The 23,220-nt window shown below is 36.8% G+C and overlaps 1 protein-coding gene across 2 annotated transcripts in view; it reads right to left on the bottom strand.

Moving 5' to 3' along the window:
• GRM8 (glutamate metabotropic receptor 8) overlaps positions 1-23,220 on the bottom strand; it is a 765,391-nt gene that overhangs the window by 603,129 nt on the left and 139,042 nt on the right. For both annotated transcript variants that reach the window (XM_081288466.1, XM_081288467.1), the window contains one exon: positions 2,877-3,093. In XM_081288466.1, coding sequence (XP_081144592.1) covers positions 2,877-3,093 — 217 coding nt within the window. The remainder of the gene's footprint in view (positions 1-2,876; positions 3,094-23,220) is intronic.

The following is a 23,220-nucleotide window of genomic DNA, read 5'->3' as shown; positions in this document are numbered from 1 at the left end:
TAGAAAATTAAGAATGAAAAAAACAGCCTATGATCCGAAACACCCTATGATTGCATAACTACGTGTCAATGTCAAGAGTAACAATTTTATATCCTATACCTCACTATACAAACTCTGCTCCAGTCAAATTGTGCGATTTGTTGATTCCCAAATATTTTTTTGGCTTCTCCAGTAAAATCTTATAGCCAAAAATGCCTTGGGCTGAGACTAAAACAGCTGGGATATCAAGGAGCTATTTGTCTTTATTTTCTCAAGTATCTCCTATCACTCTCCTTCAGAAGGATATCACCTAGGGAGAGGCCATCACTGACATGCTTACAGCCACCATTTACTCATAAACTTCCTTCCCCCAGATTCACAAGAAAAACTTCCCTCGGTCTCAAATTTTGTTAAAATAAAAAACATTCCAATTAAACTGTACACGCAATTTACTACTAAGATGATTTTCATTTCACTATCATCCTATTATGACATGTCTGAATTAATCAGATATAAGACATAGTATGCCTCAATTTAGACTGAAATTTCATAGCAGTTGATGTTGCTAAAGAGGATTTCAGAATCAAGTAAGGGAACTTATATTTATAAGAATTGGGAAAATACAAAATTTTATTAATAGGCAGACACTCCAAAAATGCATTTATACATTTCCTTCTTAGTCAAGATAGTAAGATTTTTTAAAAACACACTACTAACATCATGACAGAGATGTCATCAATGTTGTAGTTAAGAGCAGCAAATGTTACAGAACTAATGAATTTTCATTAGAATCATCAGATAATTACAGAATGGGTTAAGTTGCTACCATTTGCCATTCCCATTAATATCATTGTCATGTAAAAGGTTTAATTTTCAGCTATTTTTGTTCTAGATAAAATCTTTGTCATTAAAATGAGGGATGATTTTGATATTTAATATATTCTATGGCATACTCTAGTGTGGTACTAATTTGGCCTTTTCAGTATTCTGCATATTAATTGACAACCCATCCCTCCTCCATTCCCCAGATAAGTGAGAACTGAAATAGAATGGACAGCCAATCAAGTCAAAGAAAACTGAAAGGATCAACATAGAAAAAAAAATGTGTTGCTCTAATCAGAAGCATACACAAGGCACTAAAATTATTTTCTCCCATACTAATGACTAAGATAGAAACAGCAATAATGAATGGTACCATCTGAAACCGTTTATGTGACAGTATTACCAGAGTATAGCAATGCTCCTGAAAAAGTAAAAACTAAATATTTCTTTTTTTAGTCAAAAGAATAAAATTGTACTGCCACTTAACTTTTGGAACAATGAATTTTATCAGATTCCACAACAATTGGCAGATTATGTCCTGTATTGAATTTTTCATAGTAATCTGTTTCAAGCACACAAAATGTTTCCTGGCATTGAGGAATGCCCAGGATCACTGCAGAAAACTTATTTCAATACGTACTCTATTAGTTTCCATCTCGTGTTGAATTATCACTCTGGTAAGGATTGACATCAGCTGCTTAAATAATGCATTAACCCTGCTTCCAGCAGCTATTGTTTTCATCTGAGTAGGCATTTCCTCTAAGGATAAACTTGGGCTTTTTACCCAAGAAGATAATATAAAGTACAATCGAATGTTTCGAATCATTTTTATGGCAATAGTGATATAATTTAAAATTCCAAAGAGCAAAGATTATGGCATCATGGACACTTAGAGCAGGTGTGAACGGTTGTCCAATTAAATAAATTAACCTAATCTGTCCAACAAGACCAGACCTTTCTACAGTTTCTGCAACAGCAAAGCCATTGAACAAATGTGAAATATGCCAAATCCTGTGCATAATAAATTTCCAATTTATACTTCTTCTCAGTTGACAATGTAAGGCATCTTATACAGAAGAACAGACCTGAACATCTACAAATTTTTCAAATGAAAATCTTATTTTTAATAAATTTAGACTGTTTGTCCTTGGTAATTATTGTTAACTCTGAATCAAGCCCATGATCTTTTCCTTTCTCCAAGAAAGAATTTCTTCCTTTAAGTTCATAATTACTGAAAAACAGCCAAGGGAAACTGTAATGTTTCCATGAGATGTTGCTATTACCTACATAAAAAAAATGCATTCATTCATAATAATAGTATTTAAGTAACAATAATATGTCTCCTTTTTATCCACAAAGATACATTATAGACTAATCAGCATTCAGATATATGAGCCAAGTTGTTGTTTTGTTCTGTTTTGTAATGGATTTACAACCTCATGGGTAAACACACACATTGGTGAAAGGTCTCCAGAGATTTGAATAAGTACTTTGAAGAAAGTCCAGGACAGAGCTTCTCAGCACTATGTTTCAACCAAGTTTTCACATTTTGCCTTTCACTTCAATGTAAGCTTCAAAGTTTTAGGTAAGAATTAAAAAAAAGTCAAATATGACAATTATTATCTCTTAAATACAGCGTTGGGGGTTACTTTGGAATTGCTTTATGATGACTACTAGTTTTAATCCCTCTGGTGCTGGATGTTAAATTCCATTGTTGTTTTTTTAATTTAATGACTTGCTAATGTAAACTTCCATCTAGAACAATCAAATAGTATGTCATTTATTCAAATTTGCAGTGTCTCTACTATGCCAGCAAACTCCCTCATCAAAACAGACACTTAAAAAAAAAAAAAGTTCACCTGAGTCAGGAGCTCTATTTCCTAAATTAGCACCAAAGTGTCACCTTGAATGACCTGTGAACAAATAAAATCATTTATAATACATCCAGCTTTCCTCTACAGTGGACAGCTGAGACCACACATCTGTAGGAGCTCTAATTATTTCATATACTTGGAGTTGTTCATACTTCAACAACCCGTCACCTCCAAATACAATCATATGAAATATATGCTCACCAATCTCCCTTGAGATCTGGGTGAAGGCCTCCACACCACTCTCTCCATAGTTCCCCTCAGAAGCCAGTGTCGACACATAATTCCATCCCAGAGCCGTCACAATGTCTACCATGGCTTGAGCTTGGTAGGAGTCAGGCGGGACCACCCGAGAGAAGAAGTCATACCTGGTGTTATCACTTAGCTCTGGGGCTGTGGATGCATAGCTAATTTGAGGTATCTGTAAAACAAATGACAGTTAATTTCAACCTATGAGGAATCTTCTAGAATGATGGACTGTCCCAGGAGACCAAACGGTCAAAGCTATAACAAAAACCTAGACATACCAGCTCAAAGCCAAAATAAGGTTTCAAAATACCAATTATAAAATATTTTCTAATGATCCATGGGTTTGCTTTCTTTCAATGCACATACTTATAAATAGTGAGAAAGAATTTAGTCTTGCTTCAGTTTCCATTGTTTCATAAGCCAGAGGAAAACATCTGTGCTTTTTTATTCTGTACATGATTGTTCTAGCATAAAAATGAGAAAGAAATGAAGGCATAGTACATACATACATCAGAAAAGGTCACCTCTGAAATTATCCTTTGGCTTTAGGACACAAAGGCTATAAAAAATGACAAACAGGAAATTAAATGTAAGATATTTTTGACACTTGATGATTTTTTAAGTCTTAATATTGAATTTCAGTAAATAATTTTAAGTATATAGTTTTGAAAGCCTATTCATCACTTATTGGTGTAATCATGAATACCTTATAAAGGTTTGGAAATAACCAACCATGTATCCTCTAATAAAAACATCTTTCTAGTTCCCCCTAAAAGTCACAAGGAAAAGAAATCCAGACCATAACTTCTTTTAAGAGATTATTTTCTGACATGAACAGAGCAAATTTTTAAAAGATTTTTCAAAACTAGGAATTCTATGTCATTTCTCAATAATTTTGGAGGGTGAGCTGTATAGCTAGGTGTCTTATCACTCTTTGGCTGCTATTCTGGGATGTGGGTGAAAGTTCAGAAGTCAAGCATATCCTAACTTAGGTGGCTTATTTGAAGATGAAGGCATGACTTAATACATAAAACAACTTTATTCTCCATCAAATATTGTAGCTAATGTCAGTGCTCAAAGACAATGTCAAAGAGGTTGTGGTTCTGTCTGCCCATGCCAATGTATACATCCTGGGATCCACTGGTTACCCACCACCCTCTAGCTTGATGAATTCCAATCCACATGGAGGTTTTGACTCCTCTCTTGACATCTTTGAAAAGCACTGAACACATGAACAGCCTTTCTAAGTCTAGATTAAGTAGTCCTATTCCATATTGGTGGCCAGTGAAGTAACTCTGAACTTCCCAAGATATAAATACATTTTTTTTTAAGTTGTCTGTTTTGATGAAGGAGTTTGTTTGCTGCGCCTCACCCTCGTACAGAAGCAGAACCAAGTGCCTGGAGCTGATCAGGGTGCTGCAGGATTCTGTTTTAACAGGTATCAATCTATTTTCTCATACTAACTATAGCAATGGTCACTCAGCCTATTCAACCCTAAATTCTTCCTGGTTTTGTCCTCTTGGTGAGGGCATATAAACTCACCAAGAATGTGGGATCAAGTAAAACATCTGACCTCCCTCTTCCTGCCATTTGCTTTCTCTGGCCTTGTTGGACAGGTGGTTGACTTCACTAGGCTTTGTGCCTTTGAAATACATGACTACTGAGAAAGGCATGCCTCTAAGTCTCCAACCACACACCAAACTTTTGTGGCTTTTCTTGATTCCTTCTAGAGAACCTGAGGAAGAAATCATGAATGACTTGGTGTGATCTGTCCCTTACTAGGAAACATTTTTCCAAAGATCAAAACCATGTGTGTTTCTGTGTTCTAATGAAAGAGATTCAGCAGTCTGACATTGGGAAGCACAGTGAGTCTGTGTGTGTATGCGCGCATACATGCATATTCACACACACACACACACACACACACACACACACACATGTTGGGGAACAGTATTCTATAGCATCTTCCATAGCACTGTACCATTTCCTTGTCCTATTTGGAGACATAATCCTCCCACCTCTCCATCTACTCAAGAGTCCAGCAGTAAAATGCCTTATACAATCCCCACCCTGTCTATAATAATGAGCCACCCCTTTCTAAAAATGAGCACAAAGTGTGAAAATTGAGTGTTTGAAACCAAAACTAATTATCTCAAATTACTACCTTCAGTCAGTCACTTCCAGGGCTGTTTAATTAGCAGTCAGCATCATGTTTAGGATTAATTAAACAGGTGTAAAGAGTATATAAAATAAAAGTGTAGATAGAAGATGGTTGCTTTATTAATTCAGTAATGGACTTTCTCCCCAAAGTCTTGAAAAGTTTTCTCTTTACAGATCAATGTGTGAAAAAGTAATGTGCAAGTATGTGTTTGTATTTTCACTTAGTTTTTGCTGTTACAGTTTATTATAATATACATCATGGTATAGGGTTAGTATTTAAGACAACTTTTCCAGTTATCATGTGGTCACATCTCATTTTTACTTTATTGCAGTAGACCACTAAGCATTGGCTCATTAAGCATTTTAATTTCAGTGCCAGCATCCCCAATATTTCCACTATCCTCAAGTTAAACCCCTACTGGCAACTGAAGTGAGAATTTATTAAAGTCATGGAATGCTTCTTTTTCTTTTCTCTACATCCAATCCATCCTAACTACCCTCCAACCCTGGAGGATTCATCTACCAGAAGCAGCAATAATAAAAAGGTGGTGGTTATGGGAGAGAGGTGGAAAGGGAAATGAGATAAAAAAAAAAGAGGGAAAAAAGAAACAAAAGAAGGTATTAGGGAAAGCAGACTTCAACTTTTCTCCTATCCTTTTAAAGTAAAATCCTTTATAAGCCTCTGTGAATCCCCACTTGCCAATTTTAAGAATAAAATGCAAACTCTCCAGTCTGCTTGGAATGATCAGCACACTGTGCCATCCTCTCTCCCTGCCTGGTGTCTTCTCTCCATACTCTGACAGCACCAGTACCCTTGGCTACACTGTTCCCAGTACAGGGAGACTCCACTCTCTACCTGGTGATCTTCTGCATACCTCCCTGGGAAGCTTCCCCCAGCTCTATCAGGTAGAATTGTCTTTTGCTATTCCTCACTTCTATAGCCCTGCCCTCTGATATTAGAATCTTTACTGCCTGCTTATGACCCTCTGTTAACTTATTTCGTATCCCCAATACCTGACAGCCAGCGCTCAATGAATGTTTGGAGGCAATTCGCCAATTAAACCATGGCAGGAAATGTGATCCTGTTGCCTTCCCTGCATTCCATTAAAATATGGGTCATGGTCTTCTCCACTGGCCCCTCCACCCTGCTGTATGTACTCGGGGTTGCTCCTTACTGCTGTACCACCAAGCTTTCTTGCTTCTGGCTTGCAGTTGAGTTTGGACAATGGGAAACACCAACAGAGCATGGCGGGAAAGAGAAGACAGAAGTTAGAACCGATTTCTCCAGCTTCCTCCCCCACTGGTGCAGTGTTTCTCTGTCTGAGCCTTCACCATGGTTAAAGCTCTTGCCAGGCTCTAGTGACCACCCTCTACCCTTGCACTGTTGCTGATTCCTGAGTACTTCAGCTTCCTGTGGTGGCTCCTTTAACTGCACCCACACCTTATAAAATCCTTTTTGTTAGCCTCTTTTCCATGATGCCTGAGGGTGCCAGCAGCCTGACCAATGCACCCCCTATAACAGACCTCTGTGTCCTGCCCCAGCCAGCCCTACCCTAACCTCTTAGTTCTCCTCCATCCACTTTCCCTTCCAGCATTGTCTACCACTGTCCTTGCATGACTTTTCTTTTTTCTTCTCTTTCAGTTCCCAAAGACGTCAAATTGCCTATTTGAAAACAACTGTCATTTTGCTTTTCTTTGTTTCTCATTTTCTTTGTTCTGAGGTTTCATAAGAATACGATGTGTGCTTAAAATGAGGCCATATTTCCAATACCCAAATAAAGCATATTTGAGGCAATTAATTACAGAACTCAGGACACTCATCATGCCCTCCCTAAAATAGTGCTTTTGCTTCCATTTTTCTGATAGTTATTTTTCCCGTTACATTCCCATTACACAGAAGAAGAGGTTTCTGCCCCCAGCCCTATCCTTCTTGGGTCATTCCAGAACAAAATTTTCTAGCTAGCTTTCCACCCCTACTTATTCTTCCTAACAGGGAGAAGAAACTAAACTCTAAATCAGAAGCCAGAGTTCTACATATATTAAGTGAGAGTATATACAAACTTTCCCTTTATTCTCTGACCTGCCTACACACATCCCAGACTTCTTTTCCTTACATAGCCAGGACCCCTCTTCTTGAAGTAGAAGCCCTCTGTCCTTTGCTCCATGTTCCTGTGGCAACAAAGTACATGAGAGAGGACTGAATCCCAGGCTGCTGGTTGAATAAGAGGACTTCAAGTATTCTAGGCAGGCAGAAGAGCGTCCCAAGGTTGAGATGTGGTATAGCAGGAGGAGGTACTATTTTGTCCTCAGGTCCAAGCTGAATTCCCTCCAATCCAGTTCTTCACAGACAGCTGTGTATCTAGGGAGCTATTTGGTGCTTGCCTAGCTGTTATGAAGCTAATTACTGGGTCTACACTTAACTAGCTATTCTGTGAATCTTGGACTTACAAACTCTAAGAAGGGATTCAAAAATTGGACTTAGAGCTCAAGTTAAAGTTCGATTTCAAAAGAAATTTATATATGCATATATGTATATACATATGCATACACATATAATTATACACATATTATTTTTTAATAGAAGTTAGCAGAGACGCTTTTCCTCTGGTGACTGTTCTCCACTTCTAGATAGAAGCTCTCACTTTTACCTAGGCTTTTGGCTACTCACCACTAGATTACATTTCTCAGCACTTCCTTGCTTTGGTAAGCATAACTTCTAAAGGGTCCTTGAAGAATGCATATGCCTTTCTCATGTACCTCCCTCTTTCTTGATGACTAGAATTTGGACATAATGTCTAGATCTCCAGGAGCCATCTCAGGCAATACCTTTGCCAAGATGGAGTAGACAGCCACACTCTAGTCAAAGCCTTTGTGATAGCCAGGTTCTACAACCATCTGATTGCTCATTTCCCATATTATTTAGGAGCTATCTACTTAGCTCCTAAAGCTTCTTATTAGTTAATCTGTGTTTGCTAAACTGAGGTGACAGAATTCCAATGTAAATCAACCAAGGGCCATTTCAGTTGTACAGACTCATCACAGGGAGCAGACCAATTGCCAGAAAGCTCTCTGGAATTCTAAAACTGGCCATGAAAACTTCAGAACAACTTTGGCAAACACTTTGAAAGCCCGTGAATATCAATTTATCCTTGAAGAAGAATTAAAATTATATTCTAATCAAAGGTCAAAGTAATATATGAATTAATGATTTGTGCCTTCTTGCTTATCTTTATCTGTAGACTGATTATTCTAGACAGGGAGAAGTACTAACATCTCCCTCTAACTGTGTCTCTCCATATTGCCTTCCCTGAGTCTAACTGTACATAACCGAGGGGTGAGACTGGGGGTTACTAAGACTCAAAGGGGCTCTTTTGTGGTCCAAGAAAGTTACAATTCTCCTTAAGCTGCTTTTTTTTAAAGGTTTCCCACTGTTTGCATATCAAAATATTGTGGCAAGGCTAAAATTCACCTTGCCTGCTCAGAATGGCATGAGTTCTACAACTGTTCTCCACAATTTCTGATTTGCCAGAGATCCCAAGAAAACTAAGATACCACTGACAAGCCTAGCAATAAGCCACCTGAAGCACAGCCCTTGAAATTGTAGTAAATTTGTCTTCCCACAAGAAACTTGCACATTTGAATACAGGTTTTCAGACAGAAGACCTGAGTCACATACATTTTCATGATCAGTTCCTACCAAAAAATGACTTTTGTTCTTTTTCTCTATAAACAACTTTGTTCATTCATTATTGAACTTGGTGGGGCAGATTGGCCAGGTGGGTTCTTTGTGCTGCTCATTGGTTTTCTCCAAGGAAGGATCAGCGTGAAACTATGCTCCTCCTTCCAGAGGCAGTCCTTGCCTGAGCCCTTCTCCAGTGATGATGGCCTTAGCAACAGCAGCCATCACAATTGCGTCCTGCCATCCAGACTTGGGATGGATTTGTTATGGCTACAAAACACAGGGCCAGAAAAGCATAATGATTATAGCCATTAACTTTGTCTCTTCAGACTTCACTGCTCTGTAGTATTAGAACTACTAGTTGCTTGTAGCAAAATATGAGAACATAAAAAAAGAAATTAGATAAAAATGAGGACACAGGCTAGAAGTTAATACCCAGCACTGGCCCTTCTCTGCCAACATTGCCTACAGCTTTCAGGCTCTTCTCAACTTCATGAAAACAGAATAAAGAGAGGAAAAAGGAGACCAAAATGTAGAGCTTAAGAGATAAATAATAAAGAAGAATATGCCTGCCCAACCTTTAAATCCTAACACATGAAGAAGTGTGATTCCCTTTCCTGCTCTAAACAACCCTGCCACACAGTGGAAAATTATTCAGCTTCCCATTGTACAAATTCATGCTGAATGTGACATATCCATCCCTGCTTTTCTCCTCAGTTGAGTCAGTTGACTCAGAAGAAGACTTGAGCCTTTGTTTTTTTTTGTTTTTGTTCTCTTGGCACTAAGGATTGAACCCAGGGGTGCTTAACCACTGAGTCACATCTCCAGCCCTTTTCATTTTTTATTTTGAGACAGGGTCTTCTTGCTAAGTTGCTTAGGACCCCACTAAGTTGCTGAGGCTGTCTTTGAACTTGTGATCCTCCTGCCTCAGCCTCTCAAATCACTGGGATTACAGGCGTGAGCCACTGTGCCCAGCTAAGCCTTTGGTTTTTGATGCATGATGGATCTTAGGAGGGGATGACTACTGAAAAGGGAAACTGTGGAAGTTAAGAACAGTGAGAGAGATCTAGTCATTGTACTCTCTCAGACCCAGCAAAGCTTTATATACACATTCACACCGAACAGGCCTATGTTAGTTAACACAGCCAAGTATAACATGGTGTTAGAAGGTTTAAGGGCACCAGTTTGTTTCCATTATGAACCTGTATACAGACTATACACCTCACCAGAACTTTAACCTCTTAACATATGTACAGCATCACCAAGAAAGTCAACCAGAGAGGGCATAGACAAGTCCAATCCAGCCTCAATGAATAAATAACTCAAAGATGGTTTGCTATTGATGGTGAACCTGAAATGTCAGCAATGAACATGAAGATCAAGTCATAGGAGGCATACTTTCTTTAAAACAGAGTGCATTCTTGCTTCTATGTGTGCCTGAAAATGTAAATATATATTACACATTCAATGGCATTTGTTGGTTTCTGATAATCCACTTAGATGGTCTATTGAAATAGAGTCCTTACCTCTTTTTCTAGGGTACTGTATGAGAGAAGTGAGGGAAATAAACTGCGCACTGGAATTAGAGTAACTCGAGTCTAAATAAAGGCACTACTATTTTCAAGGCAGGGGCAGTGGAAAGCCACAGTCCATTAGGAGTGGGAGTACAGCAGGTGCTGCACGTGAGCCCTAAGGGTGGGAGGAAGCAGTTGGAGAGAATAGGAATCGTGAACACAGGAGCCATCGTGACAGAAGCAGCAATCTTCCTGGAGGGACACAGCACGGCCCACCAGGAAATTACATCCTGACCTCCCCACTTAAACCTCCTACCAGTCTTCAACAGAACCCGCTGGAAGCCCTGGGGCAAGAGACAGTGAGCTGAAGGAAAGAAAGAATGAGGATATGGCAAGCAGGAGCCACTGGCCCAGGTATTGCTGGACGTCAGTCATTGTACACTTTAAATAAATGTATGAAGGCTGTGCAGATCTGGGGTTGTTATGCTACATTGCTTTTTTATAACTTGATGCTTCCAAACACTTTTGGCAGAGAAGCTACACTAAGACATTTTAGTTTGGTTTTGAAAATCTCAAAATGAAGCCAATTACATTGGAATTTCTTTTGGAAAATAAAATAGTGCCTGTTTTTTTTTTTTTAAGTGTAATGATTTTAATCAAATTGGTATTGGCATTTGACAGCTAACCTGTTTACTTAATATGAAAGATGAGCAATCCATGAACGTGAAAGTATTTACATATAAACAACCACAATTACACCCTATAAGATTAATAAACCTTTTTTTTTTTACATCTGCTAATTACATTTTACAATGAGAAGCCACAACTGCTCCTAAGGGAAAGAGTTGCTATGATCTATCAAGCTACTATTAGTTTGAGTTTTAAGCCATGTGTATATTCACCAAAAGTTTGAATAGCAAGTTGGATTAAAATCTTCACTATTGAAAAGGACTTTACTATTCCAATTAATTTTAGAGCTTCTCTAGTTTAAAGCTCCTCCTGATCTTCAATTTTCCTTTAAAAAGAAATGAACACTGTGAGGGTTTTTTCCCCTAATTTCTCTCCATTTCACTACTCTGTGATTTCTAGAAAATTATAACCATTGCATATGTAATATTACACACAATTTAAAAGGTTAATTCAATACATGCCCTTTTTCTGATCAGTGATTAAATTAAATTCAATGTCTTTTGAATGGTGACTTCAAATGTTTTAATAATTTATTCAACAAATTTGCTCACACTAGGTGCCAGCCACTGTGACAGGCCCTAGAAATAGGACAGTAAACAACACATGGTCCTCCCACCCCCACAGAGCCTGTGGTGAAATGGGAAAGACAGGTATTACATAAACAATGAGCCAAATAGACACTTAGCAGCATTTGTAATAAGTGCTATAAAAGTAGTGCACAGACTGCCAAGAGTTTGGGGTCACTCACCTGGTGTGGGGGACAAGGCAGGCTTTCTGGGTGAAGTGACATTAAGCTGACACATGAAAAATTAGGGGGGAAAAGAAAGGCACACTAAACACCAGCCATAGATGACTTCTCACTTCAGACTTCTTTCACATGTATAAACCACACAGTTTGCAGAAGCAAAGAGGAGAGGCTGATGGCTGACAGGCACTTAATTTTAGAAAACTTGCCCCAGGCCAAATAATATTAAACCAAAGACCACCATGCTTCTTACAAATTTATTTTCTTTCTTTTAGATTTTTTGACTGACATATAATAATGATACATATATGGGGTACGGCATGATGATTTAGTATATGTGTAATGTATTTAGTACATTGTGTAAGGTTCCAATCTGAGTAATTAGCCTATCTTTCACCTTGAACATGTATCATTTCTTTGTAGTGAGAGCATTTAAAATCTTCTCTTTTAGGTATTTGGAAATATACATTATTATTAACTATAATCACCCTGAAATATATATTTTCAAGTAGCATGCACTTAATTTGGGGTTTATACCAAAACTATAAAGAAAATAAGTGTAAAATTATCACTAAGAACCAACTTGGATCTACGTAGATCTCTGGAGTTTTGAGGCTTGTATGGGCGAGAAATCAAGGAGAAAATGGATGGAGAGATGGAATGTGAACAGAAGAAAGAATAGAGCAGAAACTAAGCCCATAAGTGAGAAACAACTTTAAGAGGAGAACACAGAGGGAAAATGTACATTTATGTTACTTAAAAGCTCTAATATTGGATTCCTTGGGAAAGTAAAAAGAATTGGAAGGAAATGTTCTCTTCATTTTGCTCAGATAAGGAAGACTTTGTGACAGGATTTCAAAATGCATGAGAATCAGGTTAGAACCAATCCTAGAAGATAATCTGCCATTCTTTTTTCTTTTTTTTTAAACAGGATAATACACATTTTCTCAGAAAAAGGCAAGAGAAATAAATGAATCTGTTCTCCTCTGAACACTTTGTTCAGTGACCTAACATCCTAGAGAGGCAAAGAAAAGGTCATTCCCTGGTTTCATTATTTCTAACTATTACTGCCAGGATTCTAGTGCATCCCAGAGTAAGAGACACTTCTTCAATAACTTCTTGACAAATTTGAAGAGTAGTTTGGAATTTCAAAATTAAATCTGTTTATGAATATTATTTTAAACCAAAGGTAGAGAATTTTTTTGTATGAGTTGCTTAGGGCAGAGAAAATTTTCTATAAAGTGGTTTTTGTACATGAGTCCCCCAAAATGATCAATTATAATTTGTTATAATAGAAAAACCAAAGTGATGTTGTGGCACTTTCTTAGCATCATTTGCTAAATCACTTAAAAATTTAACTCTTCCACCCACTCATTCCCATCACTGCTGACTTCAAACCATCACCTAGCATTTAATTTTCCTCTTCTGCTGATTTCCTTGCTGTGCAATCACTGCTGTGGTTCAATTTTCCCCCAAGCATGTCAGCACTAGAACATTTAAACATAAAAAGTTAGTCATTATAACCAACAAATTGGAGTCAATAAGCCTTAAGCTGGCAAATATTCCATTTAGCGTGGCATTATTGACGCTCAATAATACCTGATTTGAATCCTGCAAATAAGGAAGAATGTTGATAAAGACATTTGTCTATGCAAATAAGTTTCCTGATTGACAATTTCTTGGATTTTCAGTGATTATTCACATTCACTGATATCCTGGTCTTCAAGTCATTATTTATCTTCCAGCTGGTATTCAGGTACTGTTCTTAACACCTTAATACCACTGGAAATTTTCATTTGCTTTATGTTACCCATGTTGGCCAAACTCTGTAATTAGAAGGAGGTCCATATGAGGTTGAAGGTCTTAATTAGAGCTCTACTTACGCAGGGAAAACCTTCTCCATCTCCAAAGAATGAATAGTTGATTTAATAAAGGCCATCATGGAATGATGGGATAAGCAGATCAAAGAGTGGAAGACTCAGATTCCATTATTCTACGATGTACTGGAGAACGCTCCAAGGACAGGTTCCTCTGACAAACATCAATAGTATCTAAAGGGCAGCATATTAGGTGTCCCCAGAGTGAACGGATTCACCCTTTATGCACATCTACAATCTCTTTTTGAGAAGAATGTCTTACTCTTCTTCATAACCCACTTTTATACATCACATTCCATCGGTATACCTAATTCATGAAATGGCGTATATGTACTTGTGGATACACATGCACACACAGACAGACACACATGCTGGTTTCACCAATATTTATTTAATATGTTTTATTGGCCAAGAATTGTGCTGAGTGTTCTATTTTCATTTTATAGAGAAGAAACCTGAGATCTGGAGAAGTAATTTTTCTAAGAGTAAATAATATGCAATTGGCAAAGTGGCATTGAAACCTAGGCCTTCTGACTCTAGATTCAGCTCTTGAACAGCTTATCCTCCGATATCTCCACTCCATTTAAAAAAAATAGTTATTTTTTAGTTGTAGTTGAACACAATACCTTGATTTTATTTTATTTATTTACTATCTATTTTTAAATTTTTTTTTATGGTGCTGAGGATCAAACCTAGGGCCTTGCATATGCTAGGCAAATGCTCTACCGCTGAGCCACAACCCCAGCCCTCACCGCTCCATTTTAAAGTCTGCTGTTCCATTCCTCAGTAGCTTTGCTTTCCACGTATGCTCAGGTTCCTGAGGAAGTAACCACCATTCCCTGTTCCTAATTTTTCTGGTCACATACATGACTCCCTCAGTGCTACAGGTCATAGCTTAATGAGTTTGGACATTACCAACCCTCAACATATCTGGAATCACAGTGAAGAGGAGATACTAACATTTACCACACCCAGGAAGGACCTGCCTCCTTTGGTTTCTATCAACTGTAATAGCTAGAGTTCTTCATTATGTGAAAGGAGACTTCCTGGCCCAACTGGATACCTGCAAAATGGCCAGAGATGAGCCTGGGCAAGATAGTGCACCAAAGCCAGTCTACAGAAAAAGCCTGCTGTAAAAAGGGATACCAAAGGTTCAAAGCCCAGAGAGCAAATATAAAAACAAGGATAAGAAATAGAGGCAGAAATTAGGAAAAGGTGGGAGAAAAACAGAAAGATATTATTCCAGTCAGAGGAGACAGCATTTGATTGAAACACACATAAGAAAGAATGTGTATTGTTTAGTCAAAGCAAACAACTCAGTGAGTTAGGCACAAGGTTATGAACCCAGTTCAGTCTATTTTCTGTTTACTTGTTTTTGTTTTTCTTTTTATTTCACTTCTAGGAATCTATTTTGTTATAAATGCATTATTATAAAACATCAATCAAAACAAAAAATAAAGTTTAACAGAATTAAATCTAAAAAAAATACAACTGTATATAATCTACAGGTGACTCTAAAACTAAGGACACAAGTAAACTGAAAGCAAAAGTACGTAAGAATGTTACATACAAAAGTCAGCAAAGAAACCTGGGGTGGAAAAATTAAAATTTTAAATTACATTTTAAAACAAAAATGTTTCTGAATAGATAAAACAAAAAAAGTTTCTGAATAGAAAAAAAAAACACTTTGAAAAGAGGAAACATAGAATATTATATAAAGATAAAAGAGACCTTTCCCTAGGATCCTGCAACAAGAGTAGGTACACTTGCAACTCACATCATATTTCCAAAATATAAAAAGGTAAAATGGAGAAAATTGAATAAAGAAATAGAAAGCAGCACTTCCATTCTAAGAGACGCCAATCCCCATTTACTATAAAGAAAAATAAAGTAATACAAAATGGTAATCTCAAAACAGAAAACTTTGAAAAATACTTTAAACCAATTAGATATAAACTCAACAATCTAAATAGCAAAACGAATATGATACTGGATATACCAACTCGTAGAGAATGAAAAAAATGTTAATAGATATGAAAATATTAAAATTATTTTATAAACATCATAGAATAAAATTAGAAGTCAAAAGTGGAAGGGAAGTTCAAAAATCTATAAGTATGTGGCAATTGATTGGACACTCTCGAAGATGGTCTGTTTAAAGAATTGAAAGATAAAATTAAATGATGTTTGGGCTTTTTTCATTCAAATTCATTGATTCCAGCTCTGATTTTAATTATTTTATGTCTTCTGCTTTTGGTGTTGGTTTGTTCTTCGATTTTTAGGGCTTTGAGATGTAAAGTTTGGTTATTTCTTTGGTAACCTTCTATTCTTTTAATAAATGAGTTAAAAACAATGAACTTTCCTCTTAGAACTGCCTTCATAGTGTTCCAGAGATTTTGATATGTTGTATCACTATTTTCATTTATTCCTAAGTATTTTTTTTATTTCATCCAATTTCTCCTGCATCCTTTGATCATTCATTAGCATATCATTTAGTCTCCAGGTATTAGAGTACCTTCTATTTTTTATTTTATCTTGATTTCTAGTTTTATTTCATTATGATCTTATAGAATACAAAGTATTATCTCTAATTTTTTTGAATTTGCTAAGAGTTGCTTTGTGGTCAAAGATATGGTCTATTTGAGAGAAGGATAGGTAGGCTGCTGAGAAGAACGTGTATTCAATCATTAATGAATGAAATATTCTACATACATGTGTTAAGTCTAAATTATTAATTTTATCTTTATTTTTTAAACATTTATTTTTTAGTTGTAGTTGGACACAATACTTTTATTTTATTTATTTATTTTTATGTGGTGCTGAGGATCAAACCTAGGACTTCGAATGTGCTAGGCAAGTGCTCTACCACTGAGCCACAACCTCAGCCCATATTAATTTTATTTTTAAGTTCTATAGATATTTATTTAGTTTTGTTTGAGGGAATCAAACAAAATCAGTGGTGAGAGAATTGTGTTAAAGTTACCCAGTGTTATTGTGTGTCTACTTGATTCTTGAAATTGAGAAGGGTTTGTTTGATGTATATAGATGTTCCATTGTTTGTGCATAAATATTTATGATTGTTATGTCTCTTTTTTTGCCATGGTACTGTGGATTGAATTTAGGGACACTCAACCACTGAGCCACATCACCAGCCCTATTTTGTATTTTTATTTAGAGATGGGATCTCATTGAGTTGCTTAGTACCTTGCTGTTGGTGAGGCTGGCTTTGAAATCGTGATCCTCCTATCTCAGCCTCCCGAGCCTCTGGGATTACAGATGCACGCCATCATGCCAGGCTGCTTATTATGTCTTGTTGATGTATAATTTCCTTAAGTAGTATAAAACGTCTTTCTTTATCCCTTCTGATTAACTTTGGTTTGAAATGTACTTTATCTGCTGGTTTATGAGATCCATGTGAATGATGCTTTTTCCTGTCCTTTTGCCTTCAGTCTGTGGATGTCTGTGCTTATGAGGTCAGTCTCTTAGAGACAGCATATTGTTGGGTCTTAAGTTTTAATCTGCAAGTTTATGTCTTTTGGTGGGTAAGTTTAGGCCATTTACATTCAATGTTATTATGAGAAATGATTTTTATTTCCTGACATTTTGATTTATGTCTGGTTTTTACTTTGAATTAGTTTCTCCTTTAACTGAATATTCTTCTAGTGTAATTCCTCCATTTGCTGGTTTTCACTTTCATTTTTTCTTCATAAAATATTTTATTATGTTTTGTAGTACAGGCTTTCTAGTAGTGACTTCCTTTAACTTTTGTTTATCAGAGAAGTTTTTTATTTCATCTTCAAATCTGAAGTTTAATTTTACTGGATATAGAATTCTTGGCTGGCATCCATTTTCTTTTGGAGCTTTGTATATATAATTTTATTTTTTTTTTAACATTTTATTTTATTTATTTATTTTTTTTTACATTTTTTTTATTGGTTGTTCACAACATTACAAAGCTCTTGACATATTATATTTCATACTGTATATATAATTTTAAGACCTCCTAGCTGTGAGGGTCTGGGTTGAGAAATCCACTGAGATCCTGATTGATTTCCTTCTGAATGCAACCTTTTTGTTTTCTCTGGCAGCCTTTAAAATTCTATCCTTATTTTGTAAGTTAGGTATTTTCATAATAATGTGCCTTGGTGTGGGTCTGTTGTAATTTTGTATATTTGAGGTCCTATAAGCTTCCTATATATGATTTTCCATTACATTCTTTAGATTTGGGAAATTTTCTGATATTATTTCATTGAAAGGATAGTGCATTGCTTTGATTTGTAATATTTGATCCTGCATCTTTTCAGGTTATCCCATATTTCTTGGAAGTTCTGTTAATGGTCTTTTAACATCCTTTTTCCATGGTCAACTTTATTTTTGAGATTATATATTTTATCTTCATTGCCTAAGCCTCTGTACTGCAAGTGGTCTAGTCTGTTAGTGATGCTTTCCATTGAATTTTTAATTTGGTTTATTGATTCCTTCATTTTGAGGATTTCAGTTTGACCTTGTTTTTCAGAATCTCTATAGCCTTACTGAAGTGATCTTTCATTTCTTATATTTTTTCTCTGATTTCACTCCTTACATCATCTTTACCTTACAGATCAGTTTAACCATATATATTCTAAACTCTTTTGCTGACATTTCTTCCACTGTGCAGTCAATGGATTCTGTTATTAAAGTATCTTGGTTTGTCTGGAGAAAATTTTCCCTTGCTTTTTCATGTTGTCTGTGAGTCTACCCATATAATAATATGAATCTGAGGGAGTAGAATTTCTACCCTGTAGACAAACTAAAGTTTCCAGTACCTCCCCATTTAGGGGAGACAAGTAACAACAACAACCAATGCAAAAAACATACAGAATTAAACCAAATAGTTCCTACTTTGATGTCTACAATGTTGTCACAATAAACAGAAATGATATGATCAGTTACTGCCTACAATAAGAACAGTGAGTTTGCAAAGGGATTTACAATTTCAAATGGTAAACAAGGAGAGAACAGAAGTTATGTAGGATGTGGTGATTATGAGGGAGGAGGAGATAAAAAAAATAAAGGAAGAGTGAAAGAGAGAATAATAGAGATTGGCTGTTAGCAAAAGAAAGAAAGAGAATCAAGGGAAAGAGATAAGTGAAAGAAAAAAATATATGTGAAGTAAAAATTTTAAAAATTAAAAATAAAATAATACCAAACAGGATTGAAACTTACTAGTTAATCATCTTAGCATCTTAGTCCTCAAAAAAAATGATCCCTGAAAAATAACTGGTTTCTAAAATACTAGAAATGAGAAAAAACAAATATGAACGTACATTAGTTAAAAATGCATGAAATCATTAGGGTCACAATTAAACAGAGTAAAGAAAAAAGATCTTGATGAAAAGTTGAATTATTTTCCATTGGTGTTCAAAATATTCCCAGCTTCCCTTTTCAGCAGTGTCAGGTGGGGTGGTCTGGAGGGTGATACTTGCTCCACTCTCATGGTAGGGTTCCTAGAGTGAGAGAGATAATTCCATAGAAGGAACTCCTGGAGGTGGGGTTTAGGTTAGGTAGGTTCCAGGCTCTTTGTTGAATGCCATTTGGTCTGGAGATTTCAAATCAGTGCATTTCCAGAGCCCAGCAATTGCCAGTCCATGCTGGAAGACTACATCCCAGGGATCTCCCCTGGGTTCCACTCATGTAGTGGAGAAGCCAATTCTTAGTCCACTAGATCACCACATTTCCTGGTCTTGGGTTTAGTCTCCAAACTCAATCTCTCCTGCCCCCACCCTTTTGAATTCCTGGCTAGGCTAGTCTCTCCCAGCCAGTCCTGCAAACTGCCAAATTGGAGGGGGACGGGGAGAGTTGGGTGGGTTTCCATGACCATTACTCCCCTGTGTAAACCTCTCTCCACGTTTGATTTTCTCCTTGTCACTTAGGCACACTTGATGTTGTGCAGTGTGAGTTTGCCAGGAATTGGCTCTCGTGGCTGCCAGCCCCCATGCTGCAACTGCAAAATGGTTCCTTCCTTTGTCTGCCACCAGGAAAGATGTGGTTTCTTTCCCACATAAGGATATTGTGCTGCACCCCCATTCAGTTTAGTCAGGCAGTTTCTTTGATCTCTAAACTCTCTGTATCCAGAGATACCTCAATCCTCTTAAAAATGTGGGTTCCTTTAATTCCCTTATCCCTACACTTTGCTCACAGGGGGACGCTTTGGCTGGTGTTTCCCACCACAGCAGCAGCTGTAGCACTACAGATTTTTTCCTTATTATATTTAACCTTGTGAACCCCCTATCTGCTTTGAGTGTCCAGTATTAAATTCCAGTAAAGTCACCCCCTTATTTTTGTTGTTGTTGTTGTCATTGTTGTTGTTGTTCACCCACCTTGCTGAGAAGCTGCCTATTTTCTTGGTTTCATGCCATGGAGCAGCCAGAAAGTGACTTTCTCTATTCTGCCATCTTGAAACCAGTCTATCCTTCTTCTTGTTTTAGTACTTACTGTATACCAACACTTTCTTACTTGGCTTCTATGATAACTCTCCAATTTCCTCTTAAGTCTCTGTCTCCTTTGTGGGCTATTCTTCCTTCGTTTCTTATTTAAATGCTAGTATCCTTTAACATTTCTCTTTTCACTTCACACTCATTCTATACATCCAGTCTACTTCTCTTTACTAAATTGCAGACCCATATCCTACTCATGTGACATCTCCTCTTGAGTGTTCACCAGGTAGCTCAAAACAGCATATCCAGCCCCTGCAGGAACTGGAGGTCAGCTGGTGCACCCAGGCCTCAAGTAATAACTGCCAACCAGTCTGGTTCCAAATCAATATGAGGACCACATGCTCTAAAATACATGAATATTCCAACTATGCAGCTGTCCCGTGTTTTCCTCCTATATCATGCAAACCATGACTATAGTGTAGACCTCATAAATAAAGACTTTTTAAAAATTAAATTTAGGCCCATGTTTCCTTAAGAGGAAAATTTACACTAATGTTTGGGTATGAAAGGTGTATTACATTGCAAAGATCAACTTACCACATTAACTATGGTAGCTGTAGCACTGACTTCAGTTTTCTCTATAACTTTGCTGCTCAGAGCTATCAGCAAAACCACAGTATCAGCATCACCTGGAAGCTGGTTATAAATGCAGAATCTCAGGCCTCATCCCAGACCTACTGAATGAGAATCTGCATTCTAACAAGATTTCCAGGTGATTCATATACACAATAAAGTTGGAGAAGCATTGCTGCCGTATAAAGGAAAAAAATATGAATGCATACTCAAGAGCTCCATATCTTCTTTTGAAAATTTTCCCTATCATGCTAAAAGGGATTTAAATGCATTCATTGCAAGGATTATTTTGGTATCTCTGGATGGTATCATCATGAGGAGATATAAAAGCTCCCTCTGTTTCACTTTATGAGGGAACTGATGCCTTGAACATGATGTTCACTTCCCCTATGGTGAACAACACCTCCTGATAACTAGACATTTCTTTTTAGAAATATCCTGCTTCCAAAGTTATATTTTTAAGAGCATTATGTTTCAATTCTTGCATCGAATGCTGGCATGGAGTTTATTTTTAGTGTCATAGCAAATCTATAGACTAGTGAATATATCAAATGAAGTGTTGAGTCAGTAAGAGGTTTTAAAATATATTTCATACTTATTTGAAACTAACAGATGAGTTTCTGAAAAAAATAAAAATTTAACAAAGGCTGCATGATTCAATGTCACATACAAGATGCAATATAGCTTGTCACCAATAACTTTTCCATAGCATTCACATGCAGCAGGATAATTTAGTGGCATTCACTTCTGTCTGGTTCTTGCTGCTTTAGGAGATGCATGAAAGACTTTTCCTTTGTACTGAGCACAAAAAAAGTCAAGCCTATAAGCCCTGGAGAATTAGCTGATTTTCAGAAATCATGGCCTATAGGTTGTAGAGCTAAATTACTAGAAGTATCTCCCAAAGATTGAGAAGGAAGAATTAGGAATAGAAGGGTAGAGAGGTGCTTCACTATGGACATGGGAGTGATGGAGATCCTCACTCATCAAAGCAGCCCATTTCCTGTGCCTGCCATGGAACAAATGGAATCACCCTCCATTCAATAACCCACTAAGGGTACAGTGAGCATCTCCGCAATGAACATCTTTGTAACTTTGAATACTGCTGCCTGGGTCCTCAAACATGGCTACAATTGAATTTCATAACACTCAAGTGTACATGACTCAGTGCCAGAATTATTCCATACGAAAAAAAAAAAAGTCTCTTGTACATGAGTTTTGAAGAACAAATTCATTCCTTATTCCAACTCCCTTCAGCAAGTAGGCATGTGAGCAGAGACGCTGGGATATACTGTATTCTTCCCTAGATTCTAGGAAAGTACCTCATACATAGTTGATAATACATGTGTTGGTGATTAACTATCTACTAATAACAGTAAAACAACTCAGGATTCCTGATTTTTAGTTTTTACCATCCACCGAGTAAAATTGCTACTTAAAAGCTTCCCACATTTTGGGTGCTTAAGTGAAAATACACTTTTCTGCTTTTATGAATAGCTGACTCATTTTCACAGACCATAACTTAGATATATGAAGACATTTATTGTCTTTCCAATTCTCTCTAATTTTCTAAATAATCTAAATATGTAAATGTCTTCATAATGGTTTGCCAGAGACTGAATATAAACATCATTGGATTCTCTATCCTTTAAAAAAAAAAAAAACCCAAAACCAAAAAAAAGCAAAAAAAATTTCAGGCATTTCTGTCTTTGGAAAAAATACTATTTTAATCTCAAACTTGAAGACGTGTGCATACTACATTTTAAATACCCTTTAATGCTTTTAATTTTAAGGAATAAAAATTTGAGAAAATGTAAAGCCACTTCAGATGGCATTCAAGAGATAATCTACCACAAATTAGGACTGAACTTAACTCAAGGTAACTAAAAAATAAAGGAGGACAAATACATGAGAAGAGGAGGAAATGGAAATACTGAAAAATTTGGAAAAGATTTTCAATAGGTAGAGGTAGATAAATACACAGAATTAGAGAAATAAGTTTGGAGACTGAGTAGAGGAGAAGTGGAGAAAGCGGCACGGCTTGAGTCCAGATGGAACATCAGGAGCAGGGAAAGGAGACTCTAGAGAGAGGAAGGCTTTTAATTCCCATTTGTAGGAGTTGGAGAAGACAGAGAAGCCACTGTTTCCTTTCTGTGTTCCATCCTTGCTAAGGGGCTGACACTGTGCTAATCATCTGTCTGCCATCTTGCTGGACTGGCATAGCCAACCAGATGTACTCAAACAGGTCTGTGCTCATGCAGCCCTAGTTGAACTATCTCCTCTATGGTTTCTTATAAACCATATGTAATAGTCTTTAAAAATTCTTTGGATCTATTTCAATATAGGTCAAATTTTTTTTTGACATTTTGCAGAATGTATCTTTTTCTTTCCCAAAAGAACTAGAAGCCATCAGTTAATGATAGTTCTAAATTTCTAGCCAGCAAACCTAACTTCCTGGGCACTTTTATCTCTTCCTTCCATTGAAAAAAGAAATGCTGCTTTATTATGGGTCAAGCCCCATTTGGTGCTCTAAATTTACATGTGTAGCAGCCTTTTTAGAGAAGACTCTATAGCTTATTCCCTCTCTC

This window comes from Spermophilus citellus (genome assembly GCF_964194105.1).
Source record: "Spermophilus citellus genome assembly, chromosome: 3".
Taxonomy (NCBI): domain Eukaryota; kingdom Metazoa; phylum Chordata; class Mammalia; order Rodentia; family Sciuridae; genus Spermophilus; species Spermophilus citellus.
Note: the sequence above shows the minus strand (reverse complement) of the source record. Positions and strands in the feature narration are given on the sequence as shown.